Below are 20,510 nucleotides of genomic sequence, written 5' to 3'. Positions count from 1 at the left end.
ATATCATACGGTATCACTTATATGTGGAATCTAAAAAAACGGTACAAGTGAACTTATTTACGAAATAGAAATACAGTCACAGATGTAGAAAACAAACCTATGGTTACCAGGGGGGAAGGGGGAAAGGGATAAATTGGGAGATTGGGATTGACATACACTACTGTATATAAAATAGCTAACTAATAGGACCTACTGTATAGCACAGGGAACTCTACCCAATACTCTGTAATGACCTATATGGGAAAAGAATATAAAAAAAGTGGACATATGTATATGTATAACTGATTCACATTGCTGTACACCTGAAACACAACATTGTAAATCAACTATACTCAAATAAAAATTAAAAATAAAACTACAATGAGATACCACCTCATACGCATTAGGAAGGCCACTATCAAAAGAAAACAAAACAGCAAGTGTTGGCAGGGATGTGGAGAAACTAGAATTCTTGTGCACTACTGGCAGGAATGTAAAATAGCACAGCTGCTGTGCTGTACAACAATGTGAATGCACTTAATACCACTGAACTGGACACTTAAAAATGGTTAAGATGGGGCTTCCCTGGTGGCGCAGTGGCTGAGAGTCCGCCTGCCGATGCAGGGGACACGGGTTCGTGCCCCGGTCCAGGAAGATCCCACATGCCATGGAGCGGATGGGCCCGTGAGCCATGGCCGCTAAGCCTGCACGTCCGGAGCCTGTGCTCCGCAACGGGAGAGGCCACAACAGTGAGAGGCCCGCATACCGCAAAAAAACAAAAAAACAAACAAAAAAAACCCCAAAACCCAAAAATAATAGTGATAAAAACATCATTAATTTCGTGAATTCCCTGGTGGTCCACTGCAGGGGGCCAGGGAACTAAGATCCCGCAAGCTGCGTGGCATGGCCAAAAAAACAAGCAAAAAAAAAGTGATAAAGACATCATTAATTTTAGGAATTCCCTGACGGTCCAGTGGTTAGGACTCGGTGCTTTCACTGCAGGGGGCCCAGGTTCAATCCATGGTTGGGAAACTAAGATCCCACAAGCATTCATATATATATAAATATATAAAATAAAACTATATATATATATATGACACAGTATTAAGTATCCACATATATAAAGAACTACAAATCAATTTTAAAAACACTGACAATGCAATAGAAAAATGAACTATCTGGGCAATTCACAGGAGAAAAAGTTGAAAGAGCCAATAAACTAATGAAAATATGCATAGCTTCTCAAATAACAAAGTAAATACAAAATAAATCAACCAGATATACTTTTCCACTTACCAAATAATTAATTTAGAGTCTGACAGGATCAAGCATCAGTGAGGATACAAGAGAAATGGAAATTTTCCAACACTGTTGGTGTAAGGATACACTGGTATAACCTTTGGAGAGCGATCAGGCAGAACTGATTAAAATATAAAATGTGTTTCCATCCATCCAGCAATTCTGTCCAAGGAAGGTAAGTATCCTAGAGAGATTCTCTCACATATGATGCCAAGAAAGACATGTGCCAAGATGCTGATAAAACCCTGAAAACACCTAAACATCCATCGTCAGGAACGTGGGCAAAGAAAATGCAGTATTTCATGTATCTCACTGAACACGTCACAGAATTTAACCAAACTGAAGCAGATCTGTATGCGTCAAACTAGACAGAACTTCACAACATACTGTTCAGTAGTAAAAGCGCTCTTTGTAACTGCCGCGTATTAGATTGAACTGGTTCTGTATTGTGGCAGACTGTATTTTCCAAAGATGACCCCAGCAGTGTCTCCTGTCTCTCGAGTTCTTCTAGAACCCTGACACTCCCCTATCAAGAGGCGGGGTCTAATTCTCCCCGTCCTTGAACCTGGGTGGGCTTGTGACTTCTTGTCGCCAGTAAAATACAGCGGTAGAGATCCCAGGTGAGTTCTGAGGCGAGGTCATCAAAGGCAAGGCAGCCTTGTTAGCCTGGAGCCCGGAGCCAACAGGTAAGAAGTCTGACTGCCCCGAGGCTGCCTGTGAGGAAGCAAAGTCCCGTGGAGAAGACGTACACAGGGTCTCCGGCAAGCAGTCCTGGTCTTTAGGTCACTCTGGTCTAGGCACCAGAAATGTGAGTGAACTACCTTCAGGTAATTCCTTCCGTCGGATATCAGGCCCTGAGTCATCCCAGCTGAGGCCCCAGACATCTTGGAGCAGAGATGAGATGTTCTTGCCATGCTCCTCCTGAATTGCTGACCTACTGTTACAGCCATAACCATAATAAAATGCTGGTTGTTTTATGTCACTAAGTTTGAGGTCACTTTTTATGCAACAAAGGTAACTGAACACTTAGTGATAGGCAGTGAGGGGCCTGCTTTATTACAAATAATACAGCAAAGACATCCTTGTATACGCCTCTACACACAAACTAGTTCTTTAGGGGAGGTCCTAAAAAGGAGACCTGCACTCAGAACTGCCCACTGGTGAAAGTGGAGGAGGCTACAATGCCTGTTTCTAGTAATATTAATATCAACATTAACGACAACAACTGTAATAAATGCTACCACCTCTTGGGTTCTTGCCAAGGGCTTTGTGTTTCTAATCTTACATTAATACACAGTCCTGTGGGGTTGGTACTGGTCCACCCAATTCACAGGTGAGGAAGTGGAGGCCTGGAGAACTGAGGTGACTCGCCCAAGGTCTCTTAGTTTCCTTCCTCGCCAGAGCTGGGGAAATGGGATGGCAGGCCCCTTCCCTCAGGCTGCTAGCTCTATGTCTACCCTCGTTCACCTCTCATCTCCCAGCACTGAGGCTAGAGGTGTGGCCTTTTCAGCTCCTGGCCTGGGCTGCGTCTATCCACAAATTAGGGTGATGGTGACGGCAGCTGCAGCAGGCACGGCTGCTGCCATTCGCCACCAAGCACTCCGCATGCACAGGGTCTCATCTTACCCCACCACAGGCTGAGGGTGGGGTCATTACCGCCACTGAACAATGGGGGGAAGCAGGCTCAGACGAGTGGCAGAGCACTTCACCTCCATTTGTGTGTTTCTTCTTCAAGACACGATTCTAATAGCTCCAACCTCACTGGATAGCCGGGAGTAAACAAGACGATGAATGCCGAATGCTGGCTCATGGCAGGCCGCCCAGCGTTCAAGGCTCTCTGATTCTCCACTCACTCTGGAACAATCCTGATCAACCCCCTGGCCACAGGAGTTCCCACAGACTACGCTGAAGCGTTCATTTCATCCGCATCTCCTTCAACAGCAAGAAAGACATCTGCACAACCTGACCTCTGTAATCTTGCTTCCCCAAGAGCCCCTCCTTATCCAGCCAAGCACGCCCTGCCTCCGCCTCCCTCTTTCAAGTTGATGACCTCTCCATCCACCTGTGGCCCAAACCAGGGAAGCTGGAGGGATTCACCTGACTCCAACCCTGTGCCCCTTTAGCCGGTCCATTCAGAACGTTCAGAAATTTTCTTGTTTATCCATTCCCTCCTCTTCCACCCCACCACCCTGGTCTCCCTGTTTCCAAAGCTTTTTCCACACAGCAATCAAGGGTGATCTTTCTAAAAAGAAAATCTGACCATCTCACTGTTGCTTCAGATCCCCCAGCTGCTCTCTCCTGCCTGGAGGGTAATGCCCAATCCTTTGATCTGATATTTGAGGCCCTTCTCAGTCAGCTTCCTACTCTTGTGACCCACCATCCCCCTCTTCCCACCCCTTCCTTTTCACTTGTGATTCCTGGACCTGCCCTGCCCTTCCTGCTTCTGGAATCCCTGTCCTCTCCCCCTGCCTGTAAATATCCTCCAAGCTTCTGCACGATATGAAGGTATCATGGTCTCCTTGAGGTACCTCCTTGGTGAAGCTCTTCCACATATGTAAGAACAGTGACATTAAAACTTGTGGCCATAAGTCACACAGGGCCTTGGGTGGACGTACACAATTTGATCAGAAAGCATGGTGGTGTCAACGAAGAATTGTGGTCCTAAGAGATAGGAAATGTCATTATTCACAACAGACAAAAAGATGGAAGCAACCCAAGCATCCACGGACACATGAATGGATAAGCAAAATGTGGTCTCTCCATACAATAGAGTATTACTCAGCCTTAAAAAGTAACGAAATTCTGATACAAGCTGTAACATGAATGAATCTTGAGGACATTATGCTAAGTGAAATAAGCCACTCACAGAAGGACAAAGACCGTATGATTCCACTTGTATGAGGGACCCAGAGTAGTCAGATTCAGAGACAGAAAGTAGAATGGTGGTTGCCAAGGGCTGGGAGAGGGAGAATGGGGAGTTAGCATTTAATAGGTACAGAGTGTCAGTTTGGGAAGATGAAAAGTTCTGGAGATGGATGGTGGTATAACACAAAATCCACTCAAGAGATGCAGCCACCTGCATGGGTGTTACTGATTTACCTGAGCAGTCAGAATACTTATCTTGAATCTAAGGGACAGAGCAACGTGACTACATTTATCTTTAAGTTATAGTCACTGATGTAGGGCTGTGAAAAGGGCTCCATCCAGAGGTTGGGTTCAACAGCAGGGGTTGAGGGCTGCTTATTAAGAAATGTCATCATGTTGAAAGAGCACCCCTCCCCCCATAATATTACAGGAAGGTAATACCAATACTGTTTGACGTGACATATGTTTAGCAGGTAAGCATCTTCTCAATCCAGAAAGAATTAGAATTAAGTGTAGTACAGAGAAGTTTAACCTGCTGCACCAACACTGGGTCACTAAGGTATCCGCGCACGCCCACCCAGGCTTATTCTCCTCATCTGCGCCGTCCAATACAAAGGCCCCCGGCCATTTGCAGCAAGCGAGCACCGGCAACGTTGTTTCTCTGGATTGAGATGTACGATAAAGTAAAATATGCACTGGATTTTAAGTACTTAGCATGAAAAGGAATGTAACACCTCAGTAATTCTGTATGTTGAAACACTACTATTTTGGACATACTGTGTAAGATAACTTACAAAAATTATTTTCACCTATTTCTTTTTGCTTTTTAAATGCAGCTCCTAGAACATTTAAAGCACGTGGCTCACATTATATTTTTACCAAATAGCGCTGCTCTAGATGCTCTGACCCTAGGCCACCAGGCAGGGTCAATGGCAGACGGCATGGAGTGAATGATAGCCTGCGAGCTCCCTCCCTCTACCCTGCACCTGGAATGCCAGCAACCAGACACATGCCCCCAAAGAAACCAGAGGATTCTTTTCTGAAGAAGATTCTGAAGGATCCTAGAGAAAAGATACTGACATTTCAAGATCTTCTAAGGCAAAGGCCAGTTTGTCACCCAATCACCCTAAAGCAGGACGCCCTTAAACTTAGATGGGCAACAAACCACTTTAGTTCAATGTCAGCAGAACCTGTCACATTGTCACCAATAGAAATCAAAGATAATTTCGTATCACATTACAGTGGTCACAGTTATCTTGAAATAATGTTTACTGTCATCATTACTTTAAAATTATAGTAATTTTAGACTGACTGCTAGACTGTATTACTTAATGCCTTAACAAAGAAGTATATATAGTATTATCATATCACAAATTTATTCACTATTTTAGAAACTGTATATTAATGTAATTGGTTCCCTTTGTTATCTTGATATAATTTTTTAAATTAATTAATTTATTTAATTTTGGCTGCGTTGGGTCTTCGTTGCGGTGCGCAGGCTTCTCATTGTGGTGGTTTCTCTTGTTGCGGAGCACAGGGCTCTAGGCGCGTGGGCTTCAGCTGTCGTGGCACGTGGGTTCTAGAGCTCAGGCTCAGTAGTGTGGTACATGGGCTTAGTTGCTCCGTGGCATGTGGAATCCTCCCGGCCCAGGGCTTGAACCCGTGTCCCCTGCATTGGCAGGCGGATTCTTAACTACTGCGCCACCAGGGAAGCCCTGATATAATATTTTTTAATTAATTATTTTTATTTTTGGCTGTGTTGGGTCTCTGTTGCTGCACGTGGGCTTTTCTCTAGTTGTGGCGAGTGGGGGCTACTCTTCATTACGATGCGTGGGCTTCTCGTTAGGAGGCTTCTCTTGCTGCAGAGCACAGGCTCTGGGCGTGTGGGCTTCAGTAGTTGTGGTGCATGGGCTCAGTAGTTGTGGCTTGTGGGCTCTAGAGCACAGGCTCAGTAGTTGTGGCGCACAGGCTTAGTTGCTCTGCAGCATGTGGGATCTTCCCGGACCAGGGCTCGAACCCGTGTCCCCTGCATTGGCAGGCAGATTCTTAACCACTGTGCCACCAGAGAAGCCCTGGATATAATTTTTACTGTATGTTATTTAAAACCAGTTTTCTGAGAAGGTGTCTACAGAAGCCCTGCCCACAGAACTGCCAGTTAGTCTCTCACTGCTTCAATTGTTTTTTTGTCCTAATATTAGTTTTTATTAAATTAATATATACTCATAGTTTTAAAAATAAATGGAAGCACAGCAATAAATGAAAAATAGATAAATTGGACTTTATCGAAATTAAAGACTTGCACATCAAAGGACACTATGAAGAAAGTGAAAAGACAACCTACAGAATGGGAGAAAATATTTACAAATCATATATCTGACAAGGGCCTATTATGCAGAATATGTAAAGAACTCCTAAACTCTACAACAAAAAGACAAACAACCCAATTAAATAGACTGAATAGATGTTTCTCCGAAGATATACAAATGACCAATAGGAACATGAAAAGAGGCTCAGCATCAGTCATTAGGGAAATGCAAATCAAAATGACAATGGGGACTTCCCTGGTGGTCCAGTGGTTAAGAATCCACCTTCCAATGCAGGGGATGTGGGTTCAATCCCTGGTCAGGGAACTAAGATCCCACATGCTGCAGGGCAACTAATCCCGTGCCACAACTACTGAGCTCCAGCACCTCAACTAGAGCCCACGTGCCGCAAACTACAGAGCCTACACATCACAACTAGAGAAGAAAAAAACCCGTAAGAAACAACTAGAGAAGCCCGCACACTGCATTGAAGAGCCCGTGTGCTGCAATGAAAGATCCCGCATGCCACAACTAAGACCCGACGCAGCCGTAAAAAAATAATAATAATTTAAAAATAAATAAAAATCTTTTTAAAAGGACAATGAGATACCACGTTATACCTACTAGGATGGCTATAATTTTTTTAAAAGATGGAAAATAACAAGTGTTAGCAAAGATATACAGAAATGGGAACGCTTATGCATTGTTGGTGGGAATGTAAAATGGTGCAACTGCTGTGGAAAACATTGGCGATTCCTCAAAAAGCTAGACATAGAATTAATTACCATGTGACCCAGCAATTCCATTCTTAGGTTTAAACCCAAAAGAACTGAAAATAGGACTGAAACAGATTCTCATATCGTGTTCACTGTAGCATTATTCACAGTAGCTGAAAGGTGAAAATAACCCAAGTGTCCATCAACGGACGAATGGACCAAACAAATGTGGTATTTACATACAATGGAATATTATTCAGCTATAAAAAGGAATAAAGTTCTGATATGCTACAACATATGGATGTACCTTGAAAACATGCCAGACACAAAAGGACAAACACTGTATCTTCCCACTTACATGAAAGATCTAGAATAGGGAAATTCATAGAGACAGAAAGTAGATTAGAGGTTACCAGGGACTGGGTGGAGAAGGGAATGGGGAATTATTGCTTAACGGAAACAGAATCTCTATTTGGGGTGATAAAAAAGTTTTGGAAATAGATGTTGGTAATATACAACATTGTGAATATAAGTAATGCCACTGAATTATGCACTTAAAAGTGGTTAGAATGGCAAATTTTATGTTATATATATTTTACCACAATAAAAAAATGGAAAAAAGTTAAACATAGAATTACCACATGATCCAGCAATTCCACTCCTACGTATGTACTCAAAAGACTTGAACAGAGGTATTCAAACAAAATCTTGTACATTACGAGTTTTATTCTGCTATTAAAGAGGTTTTTTAAAATAATGCCATTCTTTTTATTTCCTTATAAATTTATTTTATTTATTTATTTATTTTTGGCTGCATTGGGTCTTCGTTGCTCCATGCAGGCTTCCTCTAGTTGCGGTGAGCGGGGGCTGCTCTTCGTTGAGGTGCGCAGACTTCTCATTGTGGTGGCTTCTCTTGTTGCAGAGCACAGAATCTAGGCGTGTGGGCTTCAGTAGTTGTGGCTCACAGGCTGTAGAGCGCAGGCTCAGTAGTTGTGGCGCACGGGCTTAGCTGCTCCACAGCATGTGGGATCTTCCCGGGCCAGGGCTCGAACCCGTGTCCCCTGCATTAGCAGGCGGATTCTTAACCACTGCACCACCAGGGAAGTCCCAAAGAGTTTTTATCATGATAGTTAAATAATTATGTCTTCATTTTTGAAGTTATTACCATATATTATCAACATACCAGTATATTACTATGACTTTTGCTATTTTTATATTATATAGTTTGCTTTTGCTAACTCTAAAATTAAGTTTTATTTTATTATGTTTAATTTTTTTAAAGAACATAACGTGCAATTTATAAATTTATTTTATTTATTTTTGGCTGCTTTGGGTCTTTGCTGCTGCATGTGGGCTTTCTCTAGTTGCGGTGAGTGGGGGTTACTCTTCGTTGTGGTGCGTGGGCTTCTCATTGCAGTGGCTTCTCTTGTTGCAGAGCACAGACTCCAGTAGTTGTGGCATGTGGGCTCAGTAGTTGTAGCACACGGGCTTAGCTGCTCCACAGCATGTGGGATCTTCCCAGACTAGGGCTCGAACCCGTGTCCCCTGCATTGGCAGGCGGATTCTTAACCACTGCACCACCAGGTAAGTCCTTTATTTAATTTTAATTTTAATATTTTGGCTGCGCCGCAGAGCTTTCGGGATCTTAGTTCCCCAATCAGGGACTGAACCTGAGCCACAGCAGTGAAAGTGCCGAGTCCTAACCACTGGACTGCCAGGGAATTCCAAAGTTTTATTTTAAATTAAATCATAAAATTAAAAAACAGCAAGTGGAACTACTAGGCTTACAACCAAAACAGAAATCTTCTACTCCATCCCTTCCTACCCCTGAGTTAGTTCCTCACTTTCAATATGAATAAACAACTAAGGATCACTGGACATTCCAGGAAAGACTCCAACCCAAAAAGACACATAGAAAAAAGGATCCTAAAGGAAACAGAGACAACACAGGGACACATGAAAACTTAAATATATATGTAAATCTTAGAAAGGTAGAAGAAGATACTCTATCCATAAAACAAGGACAAAATATTATGAAAAAAGGAACAGAGTAAGAAAGAGCTCTTATACGAATGGTTGTAGTAAACATCTGATGTACAGAGTTTAGAGATAAATTCAAGAAAACCTCTCAAACTCAACAGATTTCTCCAAAAAAAGACACACAAATAGCACTTGCAAAGATGCTATACTTTATTAGCCACCATGGAAACTCGAATCAAAACCACAGTGAGGGGCTTCCCTGGTGGCGCAGTGGTTGAGAGTCCGCCTGCCCATGCAGGGGAGGCGGGTTCGTGCCCCGGTCCAGGAGGATCCCACATGCCGCCCAGCGGCTGGGCCCGTGACCCATGGCCGCTGAGCCTGCGCGTCCGGAACCTGTGCTCCGTAATGGGAGAGGCAACAACGGTGAGAGGCCCGCGTACCGCAAAAAAACCCACAAAAAAACCAAAACCACAGTGAGGTACTACTATACCCACCATGATGGCTATAATCAAAAAGAGCAATAATTACAAGTGTTGGTGAGGATGTGGAGAAATTAGAACCTTCGTGTGCTGCTGGTGGGAATGTTAAATGGTGCAGCCACTGTGGAAGAGTTTAGCAGGTTCCTCAAAAAGTTAAACACAGAATTATCATATGACCCAGCAATTCCACTCCTACTTATATACCCAAAGGAAATGAACATAGATCCACACAAAAACCTGTACACAAATGTGCACAGCAGCATTATTCATACTAGCCCAAAAGTGGAAACAATTCAAATGTCCACCAACAGATAAATGTATAAATAAAATGTAGTATTATCCATAAAACGGAATATTACTCCACAATAAGGAATGAAGAACTGATACATGCTACAACATGGATGAACCTTAAAAACATGCAGCAAAAGAAGCCAGACACAAAAGACCTGTCATACAATCATACTGTATGACTCCATTTACATAAATGTCCAGAATAGGCAAATCCACGGAGACAGAATTAGTGGTTGCTAAGAGCTAGTGGGGAGGAGGGGATGAGGAGTGACTGCTTATGGTCACGGGGTTTCTTTTTGGAGTGATGGAAAGGTTCAGAATCTAGATAACAGTGATGGTCGCACAACATTATGAGGGTACTAACTGCCACTGAACTATACACTTTAAAAGGGCAAATTTTATGGCATGTGAATTATATCTCAATAAAGTTGTTATAGCGTGGAAAAAAAAAGAAAGCCTTCCAGAAAGAGAGACAACAAAAAGATAAGAGAAAGAAAAGATCAGAGACAGGATCAACTTAGCAGATCCAACATGTGAGTGACAGGAATTTCAGACAGAGAAAACAGAACAAGTGGAAGTGAGGAAATTATTTTAAAAAATTAATTCAAGACTATTTCTGCAAGAAACAAAAGACCTGAGTCTCCACATAAAAGTGGCCTATTAACTACTGGCACAAAGACCCATTCCAGGGCACATCACTGAGAAATTTCATAAGAGAGGTAAAAGTGAAGATCCTAACAGATCCTAACAGCTTCCAGAGATAAAATAATACAAAGGACTGAGACCTGGAATGGCCTCAAACTTTTCATCGCAAGTAATGGAAGCTAAACATAATACGGCCTCTTTAAGATTCTGAGGGAAAGTTACTTTCAACTTTATTTTAATATTTATACATAAATTATATCTATATTTATATACAAAAATAATTTGTATTTACTATTTTCTTTACACCCAGCCAAACTACATGAGGTCTGAATAAAGACATAGTTTCCAAAAATTTATCTCCAACTGAAGGTGTGCTCCCGTAAAGCGAGGGGCTAAAACCAGGAAAGCGGAAGACCACGTTGTCCAAAAAAGCAGGGTGTCCATCACAGTAAAGTAGCCAAGGGCAGTCCCAGGTGACGAAAAGGGAAGTCTCTGGACAGCAGCCTGGCAGCAGGCCCAGAAAGCAAGCTGGCCAGATCAGGGCAGAGGACAGAGGGCACCAGGAAAAATAGGAGATCATGAGATTATCTGATACGTTTGCACACCTGGAAAATAATATTGATGAGGGGCTGGCCAATCTGGTGGAGCGTGTGAAAAAAATTACAAATAAGAGCTTAGAAAATAAAGTGTATAAAAAAGTGAGGCAACCATTCATTCTAGGAAAAACAAAATGTATAAGAAAATGAAATCATTAATATACTACAAGGCTCTGCAGTGAACAGCATTTACATGCTCATAGCAAACAGAAATACTGGTTGTTTTTTAACCTCAAACTGATGTAATATACAGAGGGTGGGGCACAGGAAGCAGAGGTGACAGAGCTAAATACTGAGCTATTATAGTAGAGATCAATACTTAATGATTAATTTGAGAGGAAATAAAAGGTAAACCCACTTAAAAATGAAAAAGAAATATGAAGGTAAATACCAGAATACACAGTTGATGAGAGCTGAAAGTGGGGAAGGCTGAGGAAGGGCAGAGGGCTGGATGGTTTCTGTTAGAAGCCATTTAGTGCTCTCTCTGATCCTTGCCTCTGTTCTGATTTTGTAAATACTAGTATTGTAAAAGGTTGTTAGGTATATACCTCACAACAGTTCCCTGCACACCAGTGGGTGTGACATCAAAGCTGGGGACTGGCCTAGAGAGAGTGAAAACAGGGCCTCTGAGTCATCAAGGGGTGGTTTCCTCAGGCCCTGCCCCACCAGGGGTCGGTGGGATGCTGGCTCCATCCCTTCTGGATACTCCGGAGACCTGTACTTCCTGCACGGTCTGTGAAGGGGAGCCATCTAGGGGCCGGAGCTTCCCAGGGGCCTGCCTCCAAACCACCCTTCCCCTGTATCAAACACCTGTGAATCTAGGCTCCCTACATATTTCTAGCTCTTTCTAGAACTATTCTCTAATTTCTCGGGGGAATTTTTGGAAACAGGCATGGTATAGACAGAAGCCTAAGTGGGAAGGTAGATGACTTCTGTCTAACCCATTCATAGTTCTTCACACCCTGCTGAGGTTCACAGTTAGATCCCTGGCGCTTGGTACACAGTAGGTGCTCAATAAGGAGCCGCCAAAGGCATAATTATGGTGCCAACTTTCTGTGTCCGTCACTTCGTCGGGCCCTGAACATGCACCGCCGCATCAGAGGGTAGGATTATCTCCACGTTACAGGTAAGGAAACTGAGGCTCAAGGAACCTGCCCAAGGTCACTTCACTAGTAAGGGAAGAGCTAGGATTCCAACCCGGGGGCTGCTGACCCCACAGCCAGTGCAACTAGCGGCTGCCGCCGTAAATCCTTTCTGGAAAAAGGTTTGGTTGGGTCGGTGGATGGATGGAAGAAAGGAAGGAATGAGAGTAAGGGGTGGAATCACAACCGACCCAGGAAGAGAACCTAAGAACCCCCACCCCCACCTCGGAGGCTGGGGCTGGCACCCGCACCCCTCCCGCCCCGCCCCCGGGGCCGGCCTCACAGAGCCCACCTTCTTCAGAGAGGCTGTTCTCTTTGGTCTCCTTGTCCATCTGGCAGCACCAGCCTTCCAGCCGCTCCGTTTCTGCCTGAAGCAGCTTCAAGAACCAGTAGCCGTCCCGGCGGCAGGCACCTGGCTGTGCTGGCTCCGCAGGGGAGCTGGAGGACGTCTCCAGCCAGGGGTCGGGCGGGGGCAGCGAGGATGCCTCTAAGGCAGGGTCGCTGTCGTCTCCATAGGAGAGGTTGCGCTTGATCTGGGCAATCCTGGGGGTCTGCCGGGGGCCGGCATCGATGCTGATGGAGTCGGGGTGTGGGGTGCAGTCCGGGAGGCTCCTCTCAGATGACTTACAGCTCGAGTCGTTGGCATCCTGGGTATCCGAGTCGGTGTCCCGTCGGGAGGACATGCTGTGAGACGGGGCGCTGCTTCTGTGGGTGCGGGGTGGAGTGGGGTGGGGACAGTAAGGGGTGAGTCACCCAGAGGGCCAGAGACCAGAGGCCACCCCGACCCGGACACACGGGAGACAGAGAAACGGATGCATCGTCTGCTCACCATGCGCCTGAAGCGGGTCCCACAGCCCCCGTCTCATTCTCTGCTCAGCCCCCACCCCGCCCACACGCACACACACACACAGACAAGGTCATAAGGTTGCCTGTTTACTGCACTGGGGCCAGGACGCCCACCAACATCGGGGTGCCAGGCCATGTCTCCGCCCGGCCTCGGCCCCCGTGGCTGATTAATCTCACAGAGCAAGCGCTCGTTGAGCACGCCCGCCCGCCCAGCCTCCCACACCTGGGCCACCGCCCGCACCCCAAACCCAGCTCGGTTACTAGAAATCCAGCAAGGAGAAGTGGGTTAGGGAGAGCAGGAGGAGAAGGCGCAGGAGAGGGGAGAGCAGAGGGAGGGAGAGGAGAGGGGAGAGGCAGCCAACACCTCGGTGCCACTTACCGCCAGTCGTCCTCTACCTGAACCCCGATGGACTGGAATTTGGTAGCGGGACTGGGCTCCTCTTTTGGCACTGGCTGAATGCAGTCAACCTTATTGAAGGACAACGACAGCAACGGCACGGAGACAAAGACAAAAATAAAGAACAAACACCACACTTGCTGCTGAAATTCACGTTAGTGGGACGACGCAAACGGACGTGTGGACAGACAGACACGAGGCATGCGGACACTGCACGTGGGCCCGAGGCCGGACCAGGTTAAGCCGGGCACTGCTCATTCGCGCGGAGGCGGGCGGGCAGGTGGGTGGGAGGTGGGATGGGGTGGAGATGACTGGCTTTCCCTACTCTGAGGAGGGTGCCATCACATCGATCGCTTTGGGTCCGTTGTCCTCCGAGAGGTGGGAATCGTTCCTTCTAGTCCTCTCCTTCACACGCATCAGAGAGAAGAAAAAAAAAAAAGGACAACGAAAGAGAAAGAAAACACACACACACAAAGCCACAGCCGTTATCTGGTGTAGTTGAAGCGGGGCTGTCTCGAGGCAAAGATCGCTCCCCCAACCCTGCAGGTGAAGGGCAGGCTGGAGGCGCCGGCACTAGGGGCACACCTTGGACAGCAGTTCTGGATTTGAAAGCTGCAACCAAGGCAAGAGCCGGCCAAGTCCCTGGGCCCTATGGAATGCCAGCCCTGGGCCTTGATCACACTTGGCTGAGGTTACCTTCAGCGCTGGATGGGCCAGGGGAGCCACGTGCAAAGCTGGCACTCTTTCTCTGTACCAGTGATGCCCTGGGCCTACCTTTCTTTTCCGGGGACAGAGGTACGTGGCCACAGAGCAGCCAGGTCAGCCCCTCCGCCACCGCTCATGAATGAGGGAGAACACACACTTGACCCAGGGCTCGAGGCACCAAGGGGTGGGACGAGAGTTGTAGGGATGTCCTTGGAAATAGGAGACTCTCGTCTCTTGGCTTCACAGAGGCGAGGGAGGCTTTCCCGGGCAGGGACTGAGCACCAGGCTCCTCCTTGCCATGGGGGTGCAGCTGCATTTCTCCTTCAGCAAGAGCCAGCTCAGAGGATGCAATATCACCGGATCTCAAGAAGCTGCCTGGAGAGCATGGAGTGGGGGTGGGGTGAACCCGGGGGAGAAGCCTGGATGGGCCCAAGAGTCAGAGTACTCAGCCCCGTGTGAACTGCCGAGTGAAAGGATCAGGGTGAGTCTAACTCTCTCAGGTCTTCTGGAAAGATAAGAACATCCGGTTTGGCCAAGGAGAGGGTGGGGCTGCCCAAACAAAGACCCTGGGACTAGACTATTTTCTGTATTCCTTAGTCTCTCCTGAGAGCTGTACAGGACAGGGGCCGGACCCCTTATGAAGGAGCCCAGAAAACTGAATAGTCTCCTGGCCGACTTTCTTCTTGTATATGTGCCCAAATTTTTCCTCTCCAAGAGGCAAGTGCAAGAAATCGGCCAGTGAGCCATCTCTGGTCCATTCTGCCCCCCTTTGAGTCCCATGTTCCTTCTGTAATTTTGGTGCTTTGTCACCTACTCGGCCATGCCCCACTGCGCAGGGGTGGCTGGGGAAACGGAGATCCTGTCCAATCTAAGCCACAATGCACACCAGCTGGACCTCCTTGATCGCCCTCTGGGTTTGGAGGGGCTCTGCCTCCCCCAAGCTCCTAGCTCACTGTAGCTGCCCTCCCTTCCTGCCCTGAGTATGCTCCACTTTAGTCTGGATTTAGAGCAACTCTTGAAAGCTGCAAGGCAGGGCCCAAGTTTTCCCCACTCAGCTAACAGCAGGCAGATTACTGATGTTAAGTGCATGCAGGAGGTGCAGTGAAGCAGTGGAGGGGAAGCTGGCGCACCCTGCCCTGCTGTGTGCCCTGGCCACGGGCGCACAGTGAGCCTGGCTTCCTGAAGGGTCTGCTGGCTTTGGCCACTTGGTCCCGGGGAATTATCTGCCTGGATCCTTTCTCACAGAGGGATGCACTGGGACCGACATCCCACTTCTCAATTTGACATGGGCCTGGCACCTCAAGCAACCTACCTGTCCCCAAGGCCCGAGAGGGCTCTGGGCAAAGTTCCCCTTGAGCAACCCCCAAGGCTCCAGGGCCCTGAGTCCTGGGCCCCTGGCCCTCGGCGTCTACGCTCCACGCTGCTCCCACCGCCAGGCGGGGCTGTGGCCTCTGCAACGGAGCTGACCTTGGATCAGAGAACTGTTAGGCCAGTCCCGCCTCCCACGCGTCAGCTGCCAGGGCAAAGGGTGGAGTGAACAGACAGACAGTGGACAGGCAAACAGTGGACAGGAGATGGCTGGCTGAGTGTAACTACATTCACTGGGACAACCCATCGTTGGAGCAGGGACACCTGCCCACAGCTGCAGAGCCCGCAGCATGTTCGGGCGAACGTGAGGAAGACGTGACTATGGGTGGAATTTGGTCTGGCCACTTGGGGCCGACCCCCCAAAACAGACAAACCACCTTTGCCCAAGAGACCTAGTGGGCCTCCACCAGATGTAATTACACGCAGGCAGGTGCACGGCGTGGGCCGAGGACAGAGTGCGAAAGGGGCCCCTACTTGTATTCCTATAGATGACAGTTTCCTTTTGGGAATGGCCTCAGGGTGGGATTCGGAGCTGGTCAGCGTCCCTTGTTCGCTCTTCAAAGCTGCATGTTTTGGGGGTGGCTCAGGGACCTCGGGGGCTGGGGTGACTCCGCCCCGTGTCACACTGGGCGGTCGGGTACTGCTGTCCAGGCTGTCCGACGAGTTGCTCAGGCCGGACTGGCTCGTCACTTCGCTCTTGTGGTCCTGGCTGTCCAGGTAGGTGTCCTGGGCAGACTCAGTGCTGCTCTGGACCGTGACGGAGATGAACGGCTTCGATGTGGTGCGTGGAGGGACCGGTGGCGGGGTCTTCTTATACGCCACTAGGCATGATGAACCTGCAGATGGGTGAGAGGAGGGCAGGAGAGAAGGTGAGGCCCCAGCCCTCTCGAGCCCCTTTCAGGGCTGAGGCCCTACCTGACCTGACCCTAGCTCTGGCCTCGGTGAGGATTTCTGGAGCAGGAGAATGGGGGTCAGACACAGCAATGACCAAGACAGACACAGGCCCTGCCCACCTTCATGCTGAGCCAAGGCCAAGTCTAGTGGGGGATGCCCACATGGACCAAACACACCCTCCACCTGAGTCCCACACAAAGGTCTTACCCATCCGGGGCATGGGCTGGATGGTGACAGCAGAGTGACGGTCAGGACAGCTAAGGAATGGTTAACCTCACTTGTCCTCAAGCTCACCGAGAGACCTACCACTCCCCTGCCCAGGTCTTTTCCTCCTACCCTACCTTCCCTCCACCCTTGTTTCCTCTGCCTGGATGCCCTCTCCCTGTCTGGTCAGAGACCAACACATCCTTCAGGGCTCAGCTGTCCTTCCCCACATCTTGCCATTCCCACCCCACCCCTCACCTTGTTATGTGAAAACCCCACACACCAGTCTACCTCCCCCAAGACTCCATCACGCCCGGTCAGACTCTCTGTTCTCCACCAAGATTCAGGGAACCAGGACCCGCCATAGGTGGGAGTTGGTGTCTCAGAGTCCCATTCTGAATCTGGCCCAGGGCTGGCCCACAGCTGGCTTCGTAAACGCTGAACTTTTTGTTCTGAAACAGGAGGTGCTTTTCAAACAGCAGTAGCTACTTGCTGTGAGGGGCTGGGTCACATCCAGCGGCTTTTCTCAGCATCTTAACTCCAACTGCCCTTTCCCCAGTAAGGACTGAAATGAGCCTCTCCCCGGGTGAGGCCCGGGCCAGAAGAGGAGCCAGAGGAGTGGCTTTAAGCCTTGCCTTCAAGGGACTGCCAATGACAGTGATGGTGATGGCTCAATGGAAACCCTCAAAATGAGGCCCAGTGCCACAGGGGCAGTGACAAGGCACAGCAGAATCCATTCATCTGCTCCTGTGAGATATCACTACGCAAACATCAGAATGACCAAAATAAAAACCGGTGACAACACCAAATGTTGGCGAGGATGTGGAAAACTGGAATCACTCATTCACGGCTGGTGGGAGTATACAATGATAAAACCATGGAAAAGTAAACATGCAATTACCATACAACCCAACAAGTGCACCTTGGGCATTTATCCCATAGAAATGATAACACATTCACAAAAAACTTATATAGGAATGTTCACGGCAGCTTTATTTGATATAGGCCAAAGTGGAAACAAGCTCACCGAGAGACCTACCACTCAACGGGTGAATGGCTGTGGTGCGCCCAGACCACGGAACACCACTCAGAAACAAAAAGAAATGAACCACTGATACAAGCAACTACTTGGATGAATCTCAAGTGAATTACACCGAGGGAAAAAGCAATCTCAAAAAGTTACAAACCACATGATTCTATTTATAAAGCAATCTTGAAATGACCTAATTATAGAGATGGGAACAGATTAGTGGTTGGTGGGGAGACTAGGGGGAGAGGGTGATGGGGAGGCTGGAGGGACTTGGTTATACAGGGGCGACAGGGAGGACCCCAGTGTGTGCAAAGTGATGGGAGTTCTATATCTTGACTGTGGTGGTGGATTCATGAACATACACATGCAGTGAAACTGCATCAAACTAAAAAACCACAGGGTGATACAAGTGAAAATGGTGAAATCTGAGTAAGATTGGTGGGTTGTACCTATGTCAATATTTGGGTTATGATAATTATACTACAGTTTTGCAAGATTTTTCCATTGAGGGAAACTAGGTAAAGGGTACATAGGATCCCTCTGTATTATTTCCTACAACTGTATGTAAATTATATACAATTACCTAACAATAAAAAATGTAATATAAAAAGCCCATCCATCTGTTTGTTCACCTGATAGACGTGTATTAAGCCAGGCCCTATACTGGGGTCCAGGAAAGCTAGGAGCCCCCATCAGCAGAGAAACAGCCGTGACACAACTACTTCAACAGCAATAGAGGCCACAGTAGAAAAGCCCAGGAACTGGGAGCCGTGCTTGACCTAGTCTAGGTGACTAAGTGCTCTGGGAGCTCAGAGCCAAGAGCACTGTTCCTCCTCTGTTCAAAATTTCCCAGTTCTGCTCAGGGATCCCCCCAGACAGACACACCCACAGTCTCTGACTCCCCAACCCAAGAAGGGTGGTGCAGGGGCAGGAGGCGGGGCTTCGGTCTGCGGGAGAAGGACCCTCCAGGGCCCTGCCCCGTGGGAAGGGACAGGCCTGCTCTGGAAGGTGAGCTCCTGTGGTCAGCTGGTCGTAAGGCACAGGCTGACAGCCGAAAGCTGGGCCGCTTACTGAGCTGTGCTCAGTAGCTTTATGGCTTTGTAATTTACACCTCACGGTGGCTCTGTGAGGTGGGGGTATGATTATGCCCATTTTAAAGATGTGGCACACGAGGCTCAGAAAGTTAGATAACTTGCCCAGAGTTGCCAACAGCAAGCGACAACCACATCTGTTCGGCTGCACAGCCCACCACACTCCACTCCCCGGGCCTCAGGCCCCCCCCTTTGCTGGGCTGGGGCTGCAGGTGTCTGAGGCTTTCACTGACCACTTTGCCCCTCAGCACCCTGCTGGACTCTGGAGCCAGTGTGCAGGGGCACATCCAAGCTGAGACCTGACAGCTGGAGGAGGAGGGGCCTAGACTAAAGGCAGAGGCCTGGCTTCCAGGCCCCGACCAGGCCTCACCGAAGTCCCTGTCCCCCAGTGAACTTTTTAGTACCTTTATCTGTTCAGTGGGGGTGGAGGCGTTCTAACAGCACACCGTATTCACATAGCTCTTGACTAACTCACAGCATTTTCCCATTTATGCTCTCATTTAAGGGTAGGTATGGAGGCTCCCCTCACTGTGGCTGAAAGGGAGACTCCTGCTAGGAATCCCTCCTCCCCATTGCCTGAAATTCTACCATTTGAGAGTCATTCCTTTGGTAGTGAGGATCCAAAAGCCAGAAGGCAGCAGAGAGCCAGACAAGCCTGAGTTCAGACCCCAGCTCTGTCATATACCAGTTGCGTGGCCACAGGGAGTGATTACATAGGCTACATCACAGAGGTCAAGGCTCAGACAGCCCAGTGCTGGCGTGGCTCTGACTAGTTTCTGGTACAGAGGGAGACAGGCCTGGAGGACAGGGGGTGAGCCAAAATTTTACCACTCCCCAGACACTGGTGGGGAGGCTGGACTGGTTCTCTGACCAGCCAGGGGCAGTCTCCCCCAAGAGCTGGACACGTAGAGAAGCCCGTTGAAGCCCATGACCACCAGAGCCCAGCAGAGACACGACTCATTGGGGATTTCAGGATTTGTTTGTTTGTTTGGCCTAAATATCCCAAGAAAGATTCAGTGGAGTCTTCTGCCCCAGATTAGAAAAGCGAAGCCCTAATCTGCTCAAAATGTTTAAGGGGGGGAATATGCCCCTAAAGGGGGTGGCAGTGAGCATGAGGACCCAGAACTGGGCTCTAAGCCTGGCGGAGGCTGTGTGACCCCAGTCAGGGTCCTTGTCCCCACCTGTGGTGGGGCTAACACTGGCCTGGAGGAGTCAGTCTGTGCAGGGACCTGCCCCACCCAGGAGATAATGGGACTGTCCAAGGGTCTGGACAGAGGACTGACCCTCCAGCCTCTCTCTCAGGGTTGTGTAGGCCAGAGTCCTGCTGACGCAGCCACTCATTAGAGAGAAAGTGAACTAGAGGGAGGCCAGGCCAGATGGCCAGAAGTGAAAGAAGAAAAAGTAAACTCATCTTGGATTCTCTATGTCTCCTGGGCACAGGTGACAGCCAGACAAGTGGTGTGACTAATGGAGAGGATTTCGGGGCATCTCTCAGCTGTGAGCACTGTCCCCCCCAGGGCAGGGGGATGGGGCCCGAATCTACAGGACAGCTCTCATTTCACAGGCATGAAATGCCAAGAAACATAGGCCAACACCTCCCCCAGCCCCTTCCAATGTGGCAATCCAGGCAGTCTGTGTTCCTCACGCCCACCACACTTCCTCCCACCTCGGGGCCTTTAC

General features: G+C 48.3%; 1 protein-coding gene across 4 annotated transcripts in view; it reads right to left on the bottom strand.

Moving 5' to 3' along the window:
* The window catches only part of DLGAP4 (DLG associated protein 4), a 70,219-nt gene that overhangs the window by 21,766 nt on the left and 27,943 nt on the right, over nt 1-20,510 (bottom strand). For 3 of the 4 annotated variants that reach the window (XM_089896833.1, XM_022592501.2, XM_022592500.3), the window contains exons 2-4: nt 16,086-16,447; nt 13,521-13,609; nt 12,588-13,000 (exon numbers count right to left, since the gene is read on the bottom strand). In XM_089896833.1, the coding sequence (XP_089752959.1) occupies nt 12,588-13,000; nt 13,521-13,609; nt 16,086-16,447 (864 nt within the window). Of the gene's footprint in view, nt 1-12,587; nt 13,001-13,520; nt 13,610-16,085; nt 16,448-20,510 lie in introns of those variants that run through there. The other variant, XM_022592504.2, reaches the window with a different exon arrangement.

This window comes from Delphinapterus leucas, chromosome 15, assembly GCF_059928025.1.
Source record: "Delphinapterus leucas isolate spDelLeu-1000000601 "Yukka" chromosome 15, BTC_Dleu_Yukka2, whole genome shotgun sequence".
NCBI classification, from domain to species: Eukaryota; Metazoa; Chordata; class Mammalia; order Artiodactyla; family Monodontidae; genus Delphinapterus; species Delphinapterus leucas.
Note: the sequence above shows the minus strand (reverse complement) of the source record. Positions and strands in the feature narration are given on the sequence as shown.